The sequence below is a fragment of the Symphalangus syndactylus genome, chromosome 12 (assembly GCF_028878055.3).
Source record: "Symphalangus syndactylus isolate Jambi chromosome 12, NHGRI_mSymSyn1-v2.1_pri, whole genome shotgun sequence".
NCBI classification, from domain to species: domain Eukaryota; kingdom Metazoa; phylum Chordata; class Mammalia; order Primates; family Hylobatidae; genus Symphalangus; species Symphalangus syndactylus.
In genome coordinates, this window is record NC_072441.2 from 83,388,665 (window position 1) to 83,409,253 (window position 20,589).

At 60.6% G+C, this 20,589-nt stretch overlaps 1 protein-coding gene across 6 annotated transcripts; it reads left to right on the plus strand.

Moving 5' to 3' along the window:
* Positions 1-4,623: 4,623 nt before the first annotated feature.
* Positions 4,624-20,586, plus strand: ZBTB7B (zinc finger and BTB domain containing 7B). Of its 6 annotated transcripts, none has more exons than XM_063626654.1 (5): positions 4,624-4,757; positions 4,912-5,012; positions 12,323-12,462; positions 16,713-17,875; positions 18,281-20,586. In XM_063626654.1, the coding sequence occupies exons 1-5, from the start codon at positions 4,714-4,716 to the stop codon at positions 18,744-18,746; spliced, it is 1,914 nt and encodes a 637-aa protein (XP_063482724.1). In that variant the 5' UTR covers positions 4,624-4,713; the 3' UTR covers positions 18,747-20,586. The 6 variants fall into 6 exon arrangements, with proteins under 6 accessions (XP_063482724.1, XP_063482728.1, XP_063482725.1 ...); XM_063626658.1 differs by having other exon boundaries at positions 4,696-4,740; XM_063626655.1 differs by lacking the exon at positions 4,624-4,757 and adding an exon at positions 12,979-13,078 and having other exon boundaries at positions 4,798-5,012.
* Positions 20,587-20,589: the final 3 nt, after the last annotated feature.

Sequence of the window (20,589 nt, forward strand, 5' to 3'; positions counted from 1 at the left end):
GGCCAAAGTGGCCTAGAGGCAGGGCCATGCCAACAAAAGCATGGAGGGTACCACCACCCCCCTCCGCACCCACTCCATGCCACTTCCCACCTCAGCCCTAAGCTCCCTGTTCTCAGCCCATTTGGAGGTTTCAGCTGCAGCCCTTTCACCTAATCCACACAGGCCAAGAGAACTTTCCTGGCCCATGGCTCCCCACTCTGTGGCTGTTCCCCCACAAGTATCTCTCCCCAACTAGGGCAACTCAGGTTTTGAGTGTCCAAATGGCTCCCTCAGGAACTCAAGTGGAGTAAGGTGGGAGGGAGGTGAAGGAGACAGGGTACCAAGATATTAGGTTGGTGCAAAAGTAATTGCGGCCTTTGCCATTAAAACCTCACCTACCCCTCGGTGCCCCGGTGCCCTCTAATGGTCACAGGGGGTGGGGGAATGGGTGGAGCAGGAATGGAGAAGGAGGGACCAGCTGGATGTGACCCTCAAGTACAACAGCGAGAGCAGAAGCCTGATATCCAGGATTCCCCGCGGATTACATCGGATACAGGACCCTCGTTGGCATGCAAGAAACAGTTGGAGGAGAGGGGTCACGGCCCAAGGGTCTGAGGAGCGGCAGGCAATAAACTGGTTATCATGGCAATAATCTGGCGGTGGGGAGGGGTGGATGGGTGGGGGTGTCCCACATTTTCCCAACAACACCAAGAGGCAGGCAAAAAGGGGTGTGTGGCAATCATTTCACTGACAGCGCCAGAGCGCAGACCGACCCCCAAGGGCATAGGCTTTTTTTTTTTTTTTTTTTAAGACGGAGTTTCGCTCTTGTTGCCCAGGCTGGAGTGCAATGGCACGATCTCGGCTCACCGCAACCTCTGCCTCTCAGGTTCAGGCAATTCTGCTTCAGCCTCCCGAGTAGCTGGGACTACAGGCGTGTGCCACCACGACTGGCTAATTTTTGTATTTTTACTAGAGACAGGGTTTCACCATGTTGGTCAGGCTGGTCTCGAACTCCTGACCTCAGGTGTTCCACCCGCCTCTGCCTCCCAAAGTGTTGAGATTACAAGCGAGAGCCACCGCGCCCGGCATGGGCATAGGCTCTTATTTGCATCCTATTTACATCTCTCTTGCATGTGAGTTATTTCCCCCCATCCACTTTCTCAGTTACTCAGACTCTAGAGTGTTCGCCAGCCTTGGAGCTTACCCGTTCCTCCAGCCATTCTTCGGCCTCAGTTCCTTTCCATCATTTGCCCTCCGCCCTTCGCCTACCCCAGCTTCAAAGAAGCGACTGTACCTCCTAGCTGGCTGGGTTCGAGTAGGCGGGGACGTGCGCCTCCTGGTGGTTGGTTGGAGGGACGCTGAGTACAGTAAGAGTTGTTGCGCCTTCTCTGGGACGTGGAGTTTTGGAAAATATTCCCCTGAGCTTTCTGAAGTTAAATTTGTCTCCCCCGGCTTTGGGGGGCGCAGAGATACCGGCGGCGATTAGCGCTCCGCGGCAGCCGGCTCCAACCCAGAAGCCCGGAATAGGCGCGGAGTTATAAATAGTGCCACCCGCAGGTGTTGGGGAGAGTCGGCGGGAGGGGGGTACCCCTGGCGGCCACGGCCCTTCAGGTGGGTTGGGCGGTCGCGGTGGGAGCGCTGGGGGGTGGGGGGCGTGGGGGGCGTGGGGGGTCTGCGGTCTGAGCGCCCCCAGCGGTTTCCTGGGCGGCGGGTTTTTCGAGGGAAGCGGCGGCAGCGGAGGATGGGGGGGAGCAGCGGCGAAGAGGTGGGCGCCCGGCGCAGGCTGACGCTCCGCTTGCAGCTCAGCCCCCCACATTCCGAAACTGGCCCCCAGACCCACTCAAGCAGGACCCCGCCCAGGCAAAGCCTCGCTTTCTTAACATCTGAAGGCCTCTTTCCCCCAGGTTCTGCAAGCATCTAACTTCTATGCTTGCACCCTTTGGCGCACGTGGCCCAGCCAGTCTGGGCACCTGGCCGTCATTCCGAGTCGCTGTCCCCAGCCCCAGGTATTCAGTCCTCCCACTCGGGGCTTTCATCCCTCTCTTAGGGTAAACACTTCCTTCTCTGGGTATTTGTCCAACTCGTGCTACTCTCCCCAAATTTAAGGTCTAGCTGGTCACTTAAAAATTTAAGTCTTAACATGCGGATCTGGGACGCTCACCTGTCCCCAGGCGGCCCCTGCAGGCCCCTCACTTGCCCTCCAGCTCCCAGTTCTAGTCTGCGCCTGGTGGCGGGGCGGGGGCGGCCGGCCCCTGGGGCCCAGCAGGGGTTTCATGGGAGGGGGCGGGGTCCCCAGTCAGCGTTTCTTTGCCGCCGCTGTTCCAGTCGTTTGGCGTGGTTAGGGATTGGGGTAAGAGGGAATTTCAAGTAGGGGTTCCCCCCTCCGATTTCTGAGTAAGGAGGAGAGCTATTTGCACCAGGAGAAAGAGAGACGTGGGAGGGTGGGCGTCACTGAGGAACTAACTGCGGGTTCCAGGACTACTGGGAATGAGGTGGGGAATGGCAATCTAGCCGCAGAAAGATCAGTCATGTTCAGCCAGACGCAGAACGCGACCCTCAGACATGGGGGAAGTTGGGTGAGGCGAGCCTGAGGAACTGGGCACCTTTCGAGTTTCTGTACCCAAAGGCTGGTGCCAGAGAGCCCGCCCTTCTATTGCCTCTGGAAGCCCTGGCTCTGCCCTCCCCAGGCCACGTTCCCACCCCCCGCCCCGTGCCCTGTGCCCCGTGCCCCGTGCCCCGTGCCCCGTGCCCCTTGCCCCTTGCCCCCTGTCCCCTGCCCCCTTCCTCCCCAAAGCAGCCCCCTCTCCATTTCACTTGTGGCACTGCCGCCTAGCCCCTAGCACAGCCCTTCGCCAGGCCTGCACCACCCGGACAGCTGGAGTAGGAAGGGGAAAACCCCGGCCTGGACCCCACCGGCTCCGGGCCCCTCCGGACCAGAATCTGTCCGGCAGGGCTGAGAAGAAAACCCGGAGCAGTGATCAGCCTCGGGACCCAAGGGGGTCAGGGACGATGGGAAAACCCGGAGCGGATTACTCGAGCCAGAGCGCCCCATGCCTGCCGCTACCTCCTCCTTCCTGTAGCCCCCCTAATTCTCCAGTGAGATAATGTCTGGGGTGGGGGGCTGTTTGGTTTGGCCTGAGCCCTCAGGGGCGCCTCACACTTTCCGCCCCTGGCTGGGGCGCAGGGCAGCGGCCCCGAGGCTGAGTCACGGCCCGGCGCGGAGAGGGAGAGAGGGAGAAAGAGGGAGGGAGGGACCTGGACTCCGCCCCTCGTGCGCGGGGATCCCGGGTCAGCCCGGGTGAGGGCCAGGGCCCCCCTGGCGCCGCCCATTGTGGTCCAACAGGTTGAGCTGGTGTCCCGAGAAGCCACCTGCTGGAAAGGGAGGGAGGCCCCCTGCGGAGGGGGGTTGGGAGAGGAAAGCGAGTCCGACCCGGTTCGGCCTGGCTTGTCGCAGGGGAGCCAAACCTGGCCCTAGGTAGCCGGATTTGATTCCATTTGACACTAGTGGGAGGGGCCATTTGGGGTACGCAGCTCCGCAGGCTCAGTCGGAAACATCCTTCACCCGCTACCCTTCTCAGTTGGGGGGTTCCTAAGTATTTATCCCGGTCCTCCCCATAACCTACACATACCACACATCCCAAAACATCCAGGCACCCCTCGCCACCTGGATCTCTCAGCGAATCCATGTCAAGATATCCCTCCTCGGTGGAGACTCAGTTTCTCCACTTGGGGAACCCGCGGGATGGAGGTGGGGAGCAAAAGCGTCAGCGCGCCCCCTCCCCCTTCGCAGACTGGGCCCCTCCCCTCCGACAATGCCAAGGCCGCAGCGGGCACTGGCGACAGCACAGAGGCTGCTTGCCTGGGGCGCCCTTCCCTCCCCGCGGGGCACCGTCACGCGTGGGGAGGGACGCAGGGCGCCCGCAGGCTCAACTCCTCGGCTCTCTCCGAGAGGGGGTGGGGCGTAGGGGCCGGAGCTGAAGGCCTGGTGGCTCCCCCTCCCGCTCCCTTCTAGGTCCCTGACCTGATTATAGACCCTCACGGGACCCCCTCCCTCAAGACCCTAAGTCCCCAATTCGCCCCCACCCAGCCTATCCCTAACCTCTCATACCCTTCCCTCCTGACGTCCTGACCCTACAGAAGCCCCTCTTGAAGAAGAGGGAGCCCCTGTAGGGGGTGCTCGGTTCCCTGGCTGCTGCGGACACTGCCCCCTCCCCCCTCCTCTCCAGGTTCCAGGCCAGCCCCTCGGCTCCGCCCCCTCCCTGGACGAACGCAAGGCGAGACCTATTGGAGATGAGCGGGTATTCAGGCCAATGAGCGGACAGGGCGGTGGCGTGCAGGGGGCGGGCAGAGCAGCAGCAAAGGGCTGGATGGGGGCCGGGGGCGGAGTTTGAGTTAAGGTGGACTGGGAGAGATAGGGGCAGGAGAAGGGGGGGGAGAGAGGGACCGCGGCAGGTGAAGGGAGACAGAGAGAAGGAAAGAAGGAGAGAAAGGAGGAGGGTGGGAAAGGCTAGGAGAGCTAAGTAAGAGTTTGGAGAAGGGGGCAAGAAAGGAGGGAGGGACCCATCTGCGTTCCGCAGGCACTGGCTGGACGAAGGGGTTGAAGTTTATGTCCTTATTGGGCGGAGGGAGGGGGCCTGGGGGGGCGGGTGAAAAACCAGGAAGTGACAGAGGGTGTTGCTAAGTGTTGGGGGGGGAGTTTGGGGGGTGGTAGGGGCGGGGGGAGGGAGGGGAGGGATGGGGGGAAAGCAAGCTGGAGGACAGGTGAGACAGCAGGACAGGTGAGGCGGGCCCTGGGGGGGGCGGGTGGGAGCCAGGTGAATGTACGGCTCTTGGCGGCCGAGGGGGGGCGGGCGGCAGGAGGAGGCCGAGGGCGGCGGAGGAGGAGCCCCCCAGCAGCGAGCGGCGAACAACTGACCGCGGCCTTCTGACCAGGACCGCAGCAGGGCCCCAAGCCCCCGGGCCTGGTGGGGGACGCGCTTCTTCCCACACCCTGAGCCTCAGCAGCTCCAGCCAGCGGACCCGACGGCTGAGAGGTGAGTGTACCCCACTTTTGTCTCCTGGCTCGGGGTTCACTAGGCTCGAGACTACTGCAGTGTCCTTCGTCCGTCCCGTAAGTGGGACCCCCACATACACACGCATGCAGATCACATTCCCACCACTCCCCTTCCCTGTGCTTTCCCAAAACCCCCGGTCTCTGGAATTGGTTTTAACTGGGAGGAAAGACAGAGAAGGAACTGCGGATGCCCCCCAACCCTAGGCGGAGGGTCCCCAGAAAGTTTCTCTGCACTTCTCCTGGGATCAGACAGACAGGCGGCTTCGGGATGGAGAGGGGGTGAGGCGACGCTGAGCGTTCCCCCAGTCTCCTTCGTGACTTTAGGGGGAGACCCCAGACCGGACCGAGTTGAGGGAATGGAAACGCTGACGGACTCTAACTAGGACAACGCACACCCCCCCCACCCCGCGCCCCCTGGCGCGGTGGGTTGGCCCCAGGCCAGTTGCATGGGGGTTGGGGGGGCGCAGGAGGAGCCGCGGCTTGGGGGAAAGTTACCGGCTGGACTATTCGGTTTCTTGCGCTTCCAGAGCCGCGCTCTCTCCAGCGGTAGTGGGGCTCAGCAACAACCTCTGAACCGACATAGAACGACCGCTCTCTTCCCTGCCCCTCAATCCCACTCCCTTCCTTCAGGCTCCAGTCCCGCCGCTACCTTTTCCACGCCAGCTCATGCCCCCAAAACCCGAGAGCGAGGGCGGGTGACTAGGAAGAATTCTCCTACCTACTACCCGTCCCCCCACCGGCGCTGGCGCACCTGCCCCAGCCCAGAGTGGGGGTCGCTACTGTGTTGTTGTAGAACCTACAGAGTGAGCCTGGCAGAAGGCTGCCATTCAAAGGGGTGGGGGTCGCTGCTTTCAATTTCCAGCTTTCTCTCCCTCCTCCCACCCCATCCCAAGTAAGAGAGCGACGTGTCCCGGCCAGAGCGAGGTGGGGGCGGGAGTGGGGGGGCGGCGTGGGCAGCGGGTTGTGCCCGGACACGTGCCTGCCCAAGCGCCCCGGCCTTGCTGGTGTTTAGAGAGAGGGCGGGTCCCCTGCCCCCCGCCCCGCACAACCCCCACGTATCAAAGGGCGGCTGAGACGTGGTGAGACCTCGGGGCGCCCTGGGGGGCAGGGGGGCGGGGAGCCTGGGTCCGGAGCAGGGGAGGGGCAGAGGCGCCGGTGCTAGCTGACCCACAGGAAACGAGCGCTGCTGACCTAGTTTGGGACACCGGAAGTGGGTGCTGGGGAGAGGGGGAGACCGGCAGGCTGTCCTGGCTTCCGGGCCAGGTGGAGGGTGTTCTTGAATTGACCCCCGCCCGAATGCCTTGGAGACCCCTAGCTGCAGTCGAGAATGGGTATGAGTCAGCGCAGCTATTCCCCCTTCCCCCAACTTATTCCTGGAGGAGGGAGACCGCTTATCAGGGGCGGGGGAACCAGATTGGGCTGTGAGGGGTTAAACCAGGATGGGAACTGTCTGTTCCCTAAGGGAGTATGTGTGAGTGTGGGGATGAGGCCTGGAGGATTATGGGGTTGCCTCCTGCTGCCCTACACACACCAACTGGTTTGGTCACCCCTGTACCCGCCTGGCACTGCTGGGAGAGCTGGCATGGAGTAGACATCAGGTTGGGGAGGAGAGAGTGGACATAAGGAGTGTTGTGCTGCGCTAAAGAGGGACATATTTGTGACTATGTCTGGGTGATGGTTAGTGTTCCTCCTTAGTGGTAACTGGGGAGAAGGGCAGGGGTCTCCCCCTGGAGCAGCTGATGAAACAAGGAGAAATCTCTGTCAGTGCCTCTGTCCCTGGCCCCCGGGACCCCAGCTCCCCCAGCGTGCCTCTGTTACATGGTTGCTGTGGGCACAACACAACCTGCTGGCACCCCCAGACACTGTCCCCTCCCTTGGGTACCACACACCCCCAGCCTTGGCACGGGGTCAAAAAGGGGTTAATACCACCAGAATGGGGCTCTGGGGAAGAAAGAAGGCGGTGCCCACTAGGCTCAGGTGTCAAGGAGACAGGCTTGCTCTAATGGGACTCTCATCACTACTCAGCTCTGGCTGATGTAGACCCCAGTGTCTGGAAGACAGGTGCTGTCCTCTTCCTCTTCCCCATGGTGCCCCCTGGCACCCAGGGCCCCCAGCTCCTCCTTGGCCTAGTGCCTGCCCAGGGAGGGTGCGGCGGGCAGCGGGGGCTGGGCTAACAATGCACCATCAGGCCCTTTGTGTGCCTGCACTTGGCACCCTGGGGAAGGGTGGGGGAGGGGGCCCAGCAGGCATGGGGGGCGGAGCGCTCTGGGGTGGGGACAGTGAAGGCTGGGGGAGAGAAGCAAATGAAAGCAGGTGGGGAGGAAAGGGAAGTAGGTCAGATAGGGTACCAGCCCCCCATTCCAAGCCAAGACTGAGAGAACCAGCCCCTCATCCTATGGCTGCCTGGATGGCATCAGACTGAGGGACAGCCTAGGACTGGGCATTTGGGGTCAGAAGTCACTGCCCAGGGGACTGCTCAGATGGAGGAGGTTTGGCCTGGTACTGCTCCCTTCTTAATGGCTGAGAGACCCAATTCTTCTGGCCCAAGACCAAGGCCCCAAGATGAGTAGAGAATGGGCTCCAGGCAGGTCACTGCCCTCTGACAGAAGCCTCTGGGCCTGCTGCGGGGCTTCCTGCCTCTGCCCCGCTTGGCTCCCTGACCTTCCTGAGAGTTAAGACTGCCCTGACACCAGGCCTTAGGGCCTATGCCTGTTTTGGCCTAGGGCGGGAGAGAACAGTGGGGGAGGAAGGTGGGGACAGGCAGATGGATAGGACCCTGGCATGGGGTGTGCCTGCCCTGGCCTCTTCCCCCTCCTTGTGCTGAGTAAACTCGTGAGTAAACTTGACGTTTTGCCCGGACAGTTTGAAGTTGCCTCGCTGCCCCCTCCCCCCCACTCTTGCCAACACAGAAGCGGCCAGGCGCCAAGGCAGGCCCGGGGGACTGGGAGGAAGGGGATAGAGCTGCTGTCATCCACCATCAAGTGTTTGGTGGGGTGGGGACAAGAAAGACCCCCACACCCAGCCAGGCCTAGGTCTTGGCAAGAGTCTTGGCTGGGGCCTGCCAGCATCTGTCCCAGAGCCTTGGGGAGCCCAGGAAAAGTGGCTTCAAAGCAGGTCCTCTGCCCACGTCTGACCTCTACCTCTACTAGGGAAAGGCACCCAGCTACCACCTGGCCCCCTGAGTTGCCATCTTTAATATTCACTGGCACAGGGACAAAGCTACCTTTAACAAATTCCCCAGGGAGACCAGAGAGGGCTGCCCTCTTCATCCTGCCCCACAGTTTGGGATGGACATCTTAGCCCCCTCTTCCCTGAGGCCTCCAGATGCCATGGTTCTGCTCTGGAGGATAGTATTCTCATTTGCCAGCACTTCCCCTGACCACACCTGGGCCTAACCCCACATATACCTCTACCATATTCACCATCAGGCCTAGCCCTGATCTCCCCAAACCCCTTCCTTTGCCTGCTATCCTCCCCAGAACCAGGTCAGCCTTCAGAGCTTCCCAGTCAGCAAATACCTGTGCCAGATTCAGGGGTCGAAGGTGCCCCAGGCAAAAGAGGGCTGATGGCAGGCAAATGAAACAGTGATCCCCCATAAATATATCAATTTGCTATCTTTTGACATCACTGATTCCTCTTCTTCCTCCCAGGCCAACAGAATGACATGGGGAAATGCCATCCCAGTCCCTGACAGGCCTCAGAGTGGGGCTCCCCCAGGCCCTTACTTTCGACCTCATGTCTCTGGCTTCAGTTTCCTTCCTGTTTCCACCGTCCCCCCAACTCCTCCCCACCCATATGCCCCTTTCAACAGACATCCTCTCCTCCTTCCTTCCTCCTTTCCTCCCCCTTTGCCTGGGAGCAGGGGTCCTCTTTCCTCCACCACCGACATCCTAGCCTTTTACCTCTTGTTAAACCTAGCCCCCTTGGAGATTCATGACCAAGTCATCTGCCATTCCCACCCATCAGCAAGGCTCTGGGGAAGAGGAGAACCCAGAGCTTCTCAAGGGGGACTACAACTCCCAAGGTACATACAAAGCAATTGTGGTGCACACTGGGAGTTGTAGTCCTTGAGCTCTCAATTCGGCTGAGTCTGGAAGTGTTTCTGGATGAGGGTGAAAGCCAGAACTGGGATGGGTTGGAATGTGGGTACCCTCTGTATCCCCCCACTTTTATTCTTGCTATCGCATTGCCATGGGATGCTGTGTACCTGTGATTGACATCCATCTGCCTTGCTGAGACATGCTACCCGTCCTCACCTTAGGGGCCCACCCAAAAGATGCCCACACCCTGCCCTGCTGCCCCTGGCAGGGGTGAAACAGAGGGGCCCCATGAACTCCCTCCCTGCCCCCTGCCCTCTAGGCTGGTTCCCTCCCTTTATGGGGATCAAAGGGCAGAGAGCAGCCCCACCCCACTCCCTCGCAGGCTGCAGGCACTAGGGCTCTCAGGAATTGCAGGGACTTTGGTGCCCAAGCAAATGCTTGGGCAGGGGGAATGCCGGGAGGTTGGCACCTGGTGGTAGGGAGAGACACTGGCCCCCACCCTGGGGTGTGGAGCCTTCATTAACTGCTCACAGGGCTGCCCATTGCCTCCTAGGCTCTCTCTGTGTAGGCCCTGACCAGTGTGCTACCTCTTGAGGAGGTGGCTTGAGAACAGGGTCTTAGGCCTTATCTGTAGGGCCTAGGGGCCTGGGCCCGTCTGGCTGGCACCAAGGCACAGGGTGACCCTCCCCCACCTCAGGCCCACAGTTGGCATGGGGCGCTGGGAGCAGGGGGGTAGGAGGGAGAGGAGGGCAGGACTGCCAGCATCCTGGTGGGTAGGTGCCAACCGGGCCGGGAGCTGGTGAGGGGCAGCAGGCCAGCGGCATTGAGCCAGCAGCTGTTGGGGGAAAGGGGAGGGGATACTTTAGGGGGCATTTCTATGGCACCCCCAAGCCTAGCAGGACTTGGGATGGCCTAGTGTCTGGGGGACACTAGGGGACCCCTCATTCCAGGAATAAGGGACCCCAGGAGTTGTTTAAGTGAAACTTGGTGGCCCATCCATGTCTGGGCTCAGAGCTCTCCTGAGTTGCCCCTCAGGCCCAGGCGGGTCCCACCCAACCGGCCAGGGTGGCAGCAGCTTGCGCAAGGGGTGGGGCTAGGCGCTTCCCAGCAGATGCCCCCTCCCAGCTCCTTCCTCTTTCGGTGCCCACAGCTCCCCCAATCTGTCTATCCCCCTCAGGCCAGCTCTGTTCCCCCGATCCCCCTGGCTATTGGGGGCTGGCATGAGTGCTGCCCCCTGGCCTGGTTGGCAGGGGTTGGCACCCGGGCAAGGAACTGTGGTATGTGAGTGGGTTTGGGGTGAGGCTATGGGGAGGGCGGGGTGCCGCCTTGCCCAGCCCCTGAGGGCCCCAGCCCAGTACAGGGTAGGGAGAATTCGGCCAGCTCCCAGGGGGACTGAGGAGCCTGCTGGGGTCTGGAGGGCTTCCTTGTGGTCCCCATCCCACATACTCTGAGGGGCTAGGACCCAGGCACCTGTCACCCCTGGCACTGACTGTCCAGGGTTCCCCTCCTCCCTCTTCTGGCCACTGCTACCTCCGTCCCCTCCCCTCCCTTCTTCCTTCTCCTGGTCCCACCTCCAGTAGCCTCTCCCATTGCTCCTCCTCATCTCTGTCCTCCTGGACTGTCCCAGCTCCTACCTTTCCTACCCCTCACCTTTTTCCTCTTTTAGGACTGAGTAAGGACAGGAGTAGGTGGGTCCTGCTGGGGCTTCAGGCACCACAGGCAGAGACTCTGGGCCCTCTCCCACGCCGCCAGCCCTCTGGTAACCCCTCCCTCCAAGCTGGGGGGAGGGGGGACAGCACCCAGAGGGTTAAGGCTGTAGGGGGGAGGGGCTGGGCCAGGTCGTGGGCGGCCCCTTTGAAGGAGGGAGCTGGAGCGGGGAACAGCCACCCTACCTCCCCCCAAGCCTGGCCCTCCCCCACCTGTCCCAACCTGCTGCCCCCAGGGGCCAGGAGGAGTTGCCGCCAGGCCCCTCAGCGTTCAGGTGAGTAGGCCCTGCTCTGGCTTGGGAGATCAGGCCCCAGGGGGGCTTGGAGGCCTAGAATTAGCCAAGGGTCAGAGGACTGAAAAACAGGCCAGGAAGAGGGTGCCCAGACTTCACAAGAGAGTTTAGGGAACTGAGGGCTTGAGAAGCAGGAATGTGGGGAGGCTTCAGTGTTTAAGGGGACCCGAGCAGATCAGGAGAGGCAGAAGAGGGGCCTATAGGAACTGAGTGATTGCTGGGCCAGGCCAGGAAGCTGGACAGGCTGGCAGAGAGCCGGGCTCCGGAGATCGGGCTGGGGTGTCCTCTGGGGCTGGGGGGCTCAGGTTTCTGCCGGCGGCTTGGCGGGTGTGGGGTTACCAGCCAGCTCGGTTACCCAGCCGGAGACACTAGGCTGGGGGGGAGGGGGTGGGCACAGGGCAGACCCTGGCACCTTGTGCAGTCTCCTCAGGCCCTAAGGGGAGCTGGCACTGTCCAGGCAGACCCTGCTGAGAACCCTGATGGCCAGAGTCTGTCCAAGTGGACAATTGCCTGGTCCAGGGTGGGCACCCTCCGGGGAAAGTCCAGCAGCTCCAGGGCTGGAAACTCTGACGGGCGGAGAGGCACCGGTTGTCCCCCCACCCCCACCCCACATCCGCTCTCGATGCAAACCCCCCTCCACCACTCATTCTCCCCAACTGGCTCCCAAATTGTGGTCCCCTGCTTCATCCAAAAATGGGGTGTGGGTGCCCTAAACTCAACCATCTTTTGGCAAGACCAGGCATTAGAAGGCAGGCCTGGTCCCTGATTTAATTCCTCTGCCGCTCTCCACCCTCACATGCCTGGGGAGAAGGGAAGGGATGCTTGGAGTAGGGGGCCAATGAAGAAAGTGGAGAAGTTTGAGCAAGAGAGAACCAAGGGGAAGAGAAAGGAGAGGCAGGGACAGTTCCTGGGAGGAGGCCTAGGGACACTGATGTGGTGGAGAGGGTTCGGAGTTCGGGAGGGCTGAAGGAAGGAAAGCAAAGGGTGGACTTACGGAGGGAAGACAAGGGTCGGAGGAGGCAATGAGGGGACAGAACGAGGAGGCCAAGAGAGGGGCAAGAGTGAGGGCTGGATGACGGCAGGGAATACCCAAAGGTGGCAGCGCGAAGGCTGAGAGAGTTGCCCCCATTCCTTCCTCCGCCATATTTTATCTCCCTCATATTTCCCTTGATGGGGACTAAGGGGCTATGGGCAAGGGCTGGTGTCGTGGAAAGAAAATGTAGGGAAGCATTAAGGTCTCGCTCATTTCAGGAGCCCCAGAACCAGGACTGGGGGATTTGGAGCTGGGCAGAGACTTAACCCCCACAGCACCGGGAAGCAGCCAACTCCCCTCGCCTCCTTCCCCCTTCGTGGCTTGCGGTCTCTCTTCCCCGCCTCGGCCCCCAGGAAGTGTGAGTGCTGGGGGTGGTGAGGTTAGGAGGGGGAAGCGTCATATGGGGGATGGGGAAGGCATGCACAAGCTTGGAGGGGCTGGGGTGGGGAGAGAAGGGCTCCATAAATGTCAGAGCATCCCTGGGCAGAGAACCTCTTCTTTGAAGCCCTTCTAGTCCTCATGTGAGAAGAGGCTCAGCCCCATTACCTTCCCTCCCCAACTGGGCAATCCAGATGGCTGCAGCTCCTGGGCCCCAGAGGCCCTGGGAAGTGGTGGGGGAAGCTGGGGAACAAGGATTCCTGGGTCCCTTAGGACTTTGGACTGGCTGTCCAATTTCCCCACCCCCCTGGTCCAGACGCAGGCCAAAGCCATGGCTTCGTGCAAACTTAGCTCCAAAAAACAGGAAGAGAACCTGAGGCTGGAGTTGGGGTGGGGGGTGGAGGGAGAAAGGAGACAGAAGTAAGGGGGAGGGGTGGCCAACCAAGGCACCAGGAGCGTTGGGAAGAGCCTCAGGTCTCTCCATCATCCCTGGCAGGAAGATGTTACAGCCTGGTCCTCATCCTCCCTCACCCCAAGCTGCTGCTCCTGGAGAAGCCTGGCCAGGCCCCTCTCAGGCTCCCTGGCAGAGCCTAGAGGTAGGGGCCTTGGAACCTGGGGAGGGGGGGCTCTGTGTGCCTGTGTCTCAGGCCCATATCTATTTTCTCCGCTGCTAATCCTGGTTCTGCCTGCTGCCCCCCACACTAAGCCTCACTCCCCTAATCCCCAGGGTGGGGGAAAGGGGGGCCAGCTTTACTCAGCTGCCCTGTTCAGGGCCTGCTATCCCTGCCCTTCGGCTGGCTCAAGCCAGCAGTGTTGGCCCTAGTGGCCCCCAGCCCTGCACTGGACCCTGCCTGAGGTCAGAACCTGGAAAGAGTTCCCATCTCCCTTTTCTTTCCCAGACCAGGCCAGTGGCCTCCACCTTTTGGTTTCTTGGTGCTGGACATACCCTGCCAGGTGCCCTTGAGCACTGAAGGGTAGGTGATAGGCACTCCCACCTTTACCCCCTCCCAACTTTCTCACCCTGAAGTCTTCCCCCAACCAAAGATAGGGCAGGCTTGACTCAGGGCCCAGTTTCAAGAGAGCTGCCCACCGGCTTGGCCGGTCTAGCAGGCCTGACAGTGAGGGGAGCCTGGGGGGGTGGCAGGAAAGAGGGGAGTGATGGGGTGGGGCCCCCAGTTCTTCCCCCTACCAGGCAAACAGACCAAACAGACCTTGCCCGGTTCCCTGGCACAGCTGCACCCCCAACCACCACACACGCCCATGCCCACAAGGTCTTAGCAAGAGGGGGCATGCCAGACTGGGTGGGGATGGGCCGCCTTCATGGGGCGTCAGGGGACTGGGCCCTCTGGGATGCAGAGGTGGGAAAGGTGCCCAAGGTGGGGTGGGCACCCTGGCACCAGTGCCCTACCCTGGCAGAAAGAAGGGGGAGGCCTTTGCCCCACCCATCCCTCCCAGATGATGGGTCTAGGAGGGCCCCTTGGCCTGGTTGGCACCACCATAGCTCCAGGTGGCATCTATATTGGCATGGGTGCTAGAGCCCTGGGTAAGGGTTAAGGGAGTTTCCCAGAAGCTAGAGAATCTTATGAACACCCTCTCCTTCCCACACACGTCCTCTGCCTCTCCCCCTCTTTCATTGCTACCTCTTGGCCATGGGCATTGGATTTGGGCCTAAGGAGTTAAACACCCACCCTTGCCCAATCCCTGTGTGAGTTGCGTGGTGAACGAGCCTGAGCCTGTGACCTGACAGTGAGGTCAGCCAATCAGCGCCCCCACCACACCAAGTTGCCAAGGAGACTGGCCCTGGGGTGGGAGAAAGGAGGCGGGCTTAACAGCGGGAATGGGTGGGGTGGGCAGGGAAGGAGGGAGAGGGATGGGGTGAGCCACGTGCCTGCTAGTGCCCAGCTCCCAGCCAATGGACAGCGAGGACAGCCCCACCCATCCCCCTTAGGAGGGACAGGATCCACTTGGGCCCAGGAGGGTGCCTACTGCTGCTTAAGTGGCTGCAGCCACTGTTGCTGCTGCTCCTCCTGCTGCTGCTGCCCACCTGGTTTTTGTTTGTTCCCAAGTCTGGGGGCCATTTGCCACTTGTACCATTTGTTAAGTACAAGCAGGAGGATTAAAGGGAGCAGGGAGAGCTCCCAGATGGCTTGTTTCCTAGGGAGATAAGTGGTTTGCGGACTTAAGGTGGGAACAGGTGAGCTATCTAAGGGTGCCTAGATGTGGCTTACAAGCAAAGAAGGGCATGCAGGTGCTGCTCACCCAAGGTTTCTGTGCAGGAGCCCTGGCCTTGCAATGAAGAGGGCAGGCAGGGAGGCAGACACAGAGAATGCAGTTCTTGTGTCCTGAAGAGGAAATGTGTGGCTTGACTCCCCCATTCACCCCCCACCCAAAAAAAAAAAAACACCTTTCCCCATCAATGGCCATGTCTGAACAACTGCTGGAGTGGCAGAGGGGACACTGACAAAATGTCAGTGGGACTTGCCCTAGGGATCATCTGGGCTAGTCTTTAATATTACATATGAGGAACAGGCCTCCTCAGGAAAGGAAGTGACTTGTCCAAAGTCATGTAGCTAGTAGTAGCCTGGTTCCCTCACGGTGATTTGAGGGAGGAAGGCAGACCTGTCCCCAAGTAGTTTTCTTAACAGGCCATCTGTATAGTGGAATCTGACCCCAGGCTAGGCCAAGGCCAGAACATTTATCGAATCCCCACTGCATATCAGGCATTGTGCCATATTTGGTCTCATTTAACCCTCATCACAACCCTAGGAGTCAGGTGGAATTATCCTATGTTACAGATGAGGAAGGCGACTCAGAGATTAAGTCACTTGTTTAAGGTCATGGAGCTAACTGGTGGCAGAGACAGGATTCAAACTCAAGCCTGGCTGACTCCAGAGCCCAGCTCTTTCCAGGCCCCAGCACTGTCTCCAGTTGCTCCAGACCCACAAAATGTCAGGGCTGAAGGGCTGAGCCATTGGGGCCACTACTTCCACCCCCTCCTTGCACAGCTGAGGAAATGGAAGCACAGAGAGAAATGACTTTCCCAAGGTCATTCAGCAAGACAGTAGCAGAGCCAGGATTTAAAGCAGGTCTCACCCACTTCCAGGCCCCAACCCCTGCCCACACCTCTGCCAGCCTTGGTGCTCTGCACCCACCTCCTGGCTGCTCTGCATCCACCTCCTGTGGCTGGGCCTTGGAGGGTAAAGGATAGAGAGCAGGACCAAGGCCCTCTGGAGACAGGGCTCTCCTGGAATAGGGAGGGAGGGGTGGCAGTAGCTGAGGAGGAGGTGGGGGGTGGGACTGGAACTTGGCCCACTGGCAGTAGGGGAGGGGGCGGGGGCGATGCTTATCTGTGCGGGGCAGGAAGCACCCGCGCCAGCCAGTGACACCCCAGCAAAGGGTGGCTGCTCCTTGGCCCCATGGGGGAGGGGAGGATGTGGGGGGAGGGATGCTGGGAGCTGTGTTTCCCGTTTGGCCTGGAGAAGCGGGGGATCTAGAAGGGGAGATGAACTTTTGGTAGCCAGGGGAGGGGCACGAGGAAGAAGAGGATGATGCTTGGAAGCTGCCTTCTCTTGTTTGCATATGTTTTACAGTGTCCTAACTGCTTTGGAGAGCGATAACTTGAGTTAAAGCACCTGTCTGTGCCTGGCCTCCAGCAGATCTTGGTCCAGTGTGAGTCTGAACTCTCTCATTGGCCTCTCCCCAGGTTATGAGGAGGTTCCATTACAAAGAGTGTTACCTCACTTTTCAAATGACTGAGGCCAGCTGCCAGTACCACCCCCGGTCCTTCGGCCAATTCTTTATGAAGCCTGAACCAGGACCCAGGCAACCTATCTCCCAGTCCACTGCTCCTTCCAAAGAGATGGGGAATGGGGCAGGTGACATAGATGGACCTCTATGAAAGGGCCAGAAAGGCAGGGCTCCTGCTGCCACAGAGGCAGAGTAGAATAGAATAGTGGTTAGGAACAAGGACCGGGCCCACTGCCTGAGTTTGAACACTGTTCTGCACTTAACTTGGAAAATCACTTCACCTGTCTGAACCTCAGTTTCCTTGTCTGTGAAACAAATGATGATCATACTTCAGAGCGTTCTGAAGATGAAATGAGTGTAAAGTACTCAGAAGGGTGACTGGCATGCAGTCATCCCTCAATAAGTATTGGCCAAAGTTGGTCCTCTTTCCCCAGACCCTTATGGGCTGAGCGCTCTTAATCTCCCCTCTGCTTGACTCTGCAGGAGAAGATGGGGAGCCCTGAGGATGACCTGATTGGGATTCCATTCCCGGACCACAGCAGTGAGCTCCTGAGCTGCCTCAATGAGCAGCGCCAGCTGGGCCACCTATGTGACCTCACCATCCGGACGCAGGGCCTTGAATACCGCACCCACAGGGCTGTGCTAGCTGCCTGTAGCCACTACTTCAAGAAGCTTTTCACTGAGGGCGGTGGTGGAGCTGTCATGGGGGGGGCTGGGGGCAGCGGGACGGCCGCTGGGGGAGCAGGGGCTGGCGTGTGTGAGCTGGACTTTGTAGGGCCAGAGGCACTAGGCGCCCTCCTTGAATTTGCCTATACAGCCACACTGACCACCAGCAGCGCCAACATGCCAGCTGTGCTCCAGGCTGCCCGCCTGCTGGAGATCCCGTGTGTCATCGCTGCTTGCATGGAGATTCTGCAGGGCAGTGGGCTAGAAGCTCCCAGCCCCGACGAGGATGACTGTGAGCGAGCCCGCCAGTATCTGGAGGCCTTTGCCACAGCCACGGCCTCTGGAGTTCCCAATGGTGAAGACAGTCCTCCACAGGTGCCCCTCCCACCACCTCCGCCACCGCCACCTCGGCCTGTTGCCCGCCGCAGCCGCAAGCCCCGGAAAGCTTTCCTGCAAACCAAGGGGGCCAGAGCAAACCACCTAGTCCCTGAGGTGCCCACAGTGCCCACCCATCCCTTGACCTATGATGAGGAGGAGGTGGCGGGCAGAGTGGGCAGCAGTGGGGGCAGTGGGCTGGGGGACAGCTACAGCCCTCCCACAGGAACTGCCTCCCCTCCTGAGGGGCCCCAGAGCTACGAACCCTATGAGGGTGAGGAAGAAGAAGAGGAGCTGGTATATCCCCCAGCCTATGGGCTGGCACAGGGTGGTGGGCCCCCGCTGTCCCCAGAGGAGCTGGGCTCAGATGAGGATGCCATCGATCCTGACCTGATGGCCTACCTAAGCTCCCTGCACCAGGACAACCTGGCACCAGGCCTGGACAGCCAAGACAAGCTGGTGCGCAAACGCCGCTCTCAGATGCCTCAGGAGTGCCCTGTCTGCCACAAGATCATCCATGGGGCAGGCAAACTGCCTCGCCACATGAGGACCCACACAGGCGAGAAGCCCTTTGCCTGCGAGGTCTGCGGTGTTCGATTCACCCGGTGAGCAGCAAGTGGGGAAGGGCCTGGCAGGGGCCATGGGTAGGGGACAGGGTGGGAGGAGATGGGGAAGAAGTTAGGAGACCCGAGGTGGAGGTAGGTGGTCCTGGAGGGACTGGGGCATGGGTGGGTTACTGGAGTGAGGAAAGCAGAAGAAAACAAGCCAGCAGGGGGTGGGTCTGGAGCATGAAAGATTCGGTGCCCGGGAGGGCAGTGCTGGAAGCAGAGGAGTGGATAATGACAAGGCCTAGTTAAGCTAGAGGCGAGCCAGCAGGGTATCTCCTGGGGCAATAGAGGGGTAACAAATGGTGAGGGACAAGGATGGGACAAGGCCAGGGTGGTATGGCCAGGAGGAGCCAGGGATCCCATCCTGAACACCTCCCTGCCCCTCACCCCTGCCTGTGCCAGGAACGACAAGCTGAAGATCCACATGCGGAAGCACACGGGAGAGCGCCCCTACTCGTGCCCGCACTGCCCAGCCCGCTTCCTGCACAGCTACGACCTCAAGAACCACATGCACCTGCACACGGGGGACCGGCCCTATGAGTGCCACCTGTGCCACAAGGCTTTCGCCAAGGAGGACCACCTACAGCGCCACCTCAAAGGCCAGAACTGCCTGGAGGTGCGCACCCGACGGCGCCGCAAGGACGATGCACCACCCCACTACCCGCCACCCTCTACCGCTGCTGCATCCCCCGCTGGCCTCGACCTCTCCAATGGCCACCTGGACACCTTCCGCCTCTCCCTAGCTCGATTCTGGGAGCAGTCAGCCCCCACTGGGCCCCCAGTCTCTACCCCGGGGCCCCCTGATGACGATGAGGAGGAAGGGGCACCCACCACACCCCAGGCTGAAGGTGCCATGGAGTCCTCTTAAAGAGGGACGAGGGCCAGACTGAAGCAGCACAAGGCCGGGGACACCCATGCCAAGCAGTGGGAGCATGCAGGACAGACACAGCAGAGGTCTAGGGCACGGAGCCTTGCTGGCATCAGCATCAGCCCTTCCTCCCAGAGCCCTCATTCCAATTCCAAGCTAAGAAGGTATTGGGGCAGAGACTCCCCAAATTGGGGTGATGCCCCAAGGAGTGATACATATATTGTGTATATATTTACAGCTGTATTGTAAAAGTGGGGTCCCTGTCCCCAGCTGCTCCTGGGGAGTAGAAGCAATAATGTATTTCTGATTTGTGGGTCCCACTTCGGCTATGCGGGTTTCTAGGGGGTGGGGGCTTGGGACCAAAGCCTTGCCCCGCCCCTATGCCCCTTGGGGGTTTTGGCTGTGTAAGGGGGTGAAGGACTGCGCCTCCCTTCCGAGACCCCTCCTTCCTGGTTTCTGTTCCTTTTTCCTGGCAGTGAATTATGCAAAGGGGGCCGGCAAAGGAAGGGTAGGTGGGGGAAAGCCAGGTGGAAGCTTGAAAGACTGGGGGACTGGGCCTGTAAGGAAGGAGCCATCCCAGTCCCCCTCCGCCCTGCTCCCGGCGCTGAGTCATGGGGTCGTGGAGAAGGGGGCGGGGTGGCCTGATTGGCTCGCCCGCCCCTGGGGGCAGTGGAGGCTGCCCCGCCCAGCTAGGGGAGCCGCTCCGTTCCACTCCCCTCCCTGTCCCTCCCTCCCCGCGGCCCTGGGCAGGGAATGTCTTGTTCCCGCCGCTCCCTCCCCGGGGCCAGAGGGCAGGGCGGGCCGGGCGGCGTCCTACCCTCTTCTCCTCCTCCCCATCTCCTCCCAGCCCAGGTGCGAGCTGGAGCCGCCGCCACCGCTGCCGCCCCTGACTCACGCCGCCCCCGGGCTGGCGCAGCGAAGGGTGTGGGACAGGGTAAGGGGTTGGAAGAGCCTTGTGGAGAGCGGGCGAGCCGGCGCCATCTGGCGGCCATGCTCTGAGTGGGCGAGCGCCCCCCACGGCCACTGGAGCGAGCTGTCTTCACGCTCCTCATCCACCCCAGCTGGTGAGCGGCGCCCCCTTGCCAAGGCAGTGGGCACAGAACTTCTCACTTGGCCGCAGGAAAAGGGGCTGCGGACCTGTGGGAAAGTGATCCCCTTCCCAGATCCTTGCCAGCCGGGCTTCCTGTCAGGCAGGGGAGAATAATCCCCTCACTCTTCTCTTAGGATTGAATCCACCCCCATTCTGTACATAGCCTCTTCTGTTGGTCTTGTTGAAATCTAGTTTCAGATTTTTAATTACCCAATTCTGCTGGGGGTGGGGGACACCCCCCCTTCCTCGCTGGGTGCTGGACCCCTTTTGCAGCCTGGGCTCTGCCTTGCACTATTTCCCCTTCCTGGCCTGACGGCTCCTCCCCCTCCTTAAAAGGGGCAGGTTCAGGGGCCCGGTGCTCTTCCTCCCTTCCATGCACCCCTATGCCCATTTGCACAGCTGCCCAGGTACCCCTAACAGTGGGGAGGGGTCACAGGGAGGGGGTAGCGGGACCAGTCCCTGTATCTATTTAAAAAGTGATGATGTAATATATTGGGGTGGCGGGGAGATCAGGTTGTCCTGGGCCTCATCTTAGCATTTCAGGTGATGGGGGGAGCCCAGGGCTGGGGAGACCTGGGGCCCAGCCCCAGAGAGTGGGGACAATGTGGCCTCCCTTCTCCCTACTTTCGGCTTTCCCAGTCAGTGCCTTAGGGGGAGAGGCACTCCCCCCCTCCTATTCCGTTCCCCCCATCCCAACTCCCCCACCTTGGGTGTAAGCGACAGGAAGAAATAATAATAATTTAAGATTCACAC

What these genes read in the sequence shown, in the direction of transcription:
- ZBTB7B (XM_063626654.1), top strand. Translation starts at nt 4,714, where the DNA reads ATGGGGGGAAAGCAAGCTGGAGGACAGGTGAGACAGCAGGACAG. An exon ending in GCGGACCCGACGGCTGAGAG is followed by an intron (nt 5,013 to 12,322) that starts GTGAGTGTACCC and finishes CGCTCATTTCAG; the next exon opens with GAGCCCCAGAACCAGGACTG. An exon ending in CGCCTCGGCCCCCAGGAAGT is followed by an intron (nt 12,463 to 16,712) that starts GTGAGTGCTGGG and finishes TTGACTCTGCAG; the next exon opens with GAGAAGATGGGGAGCCCTGA.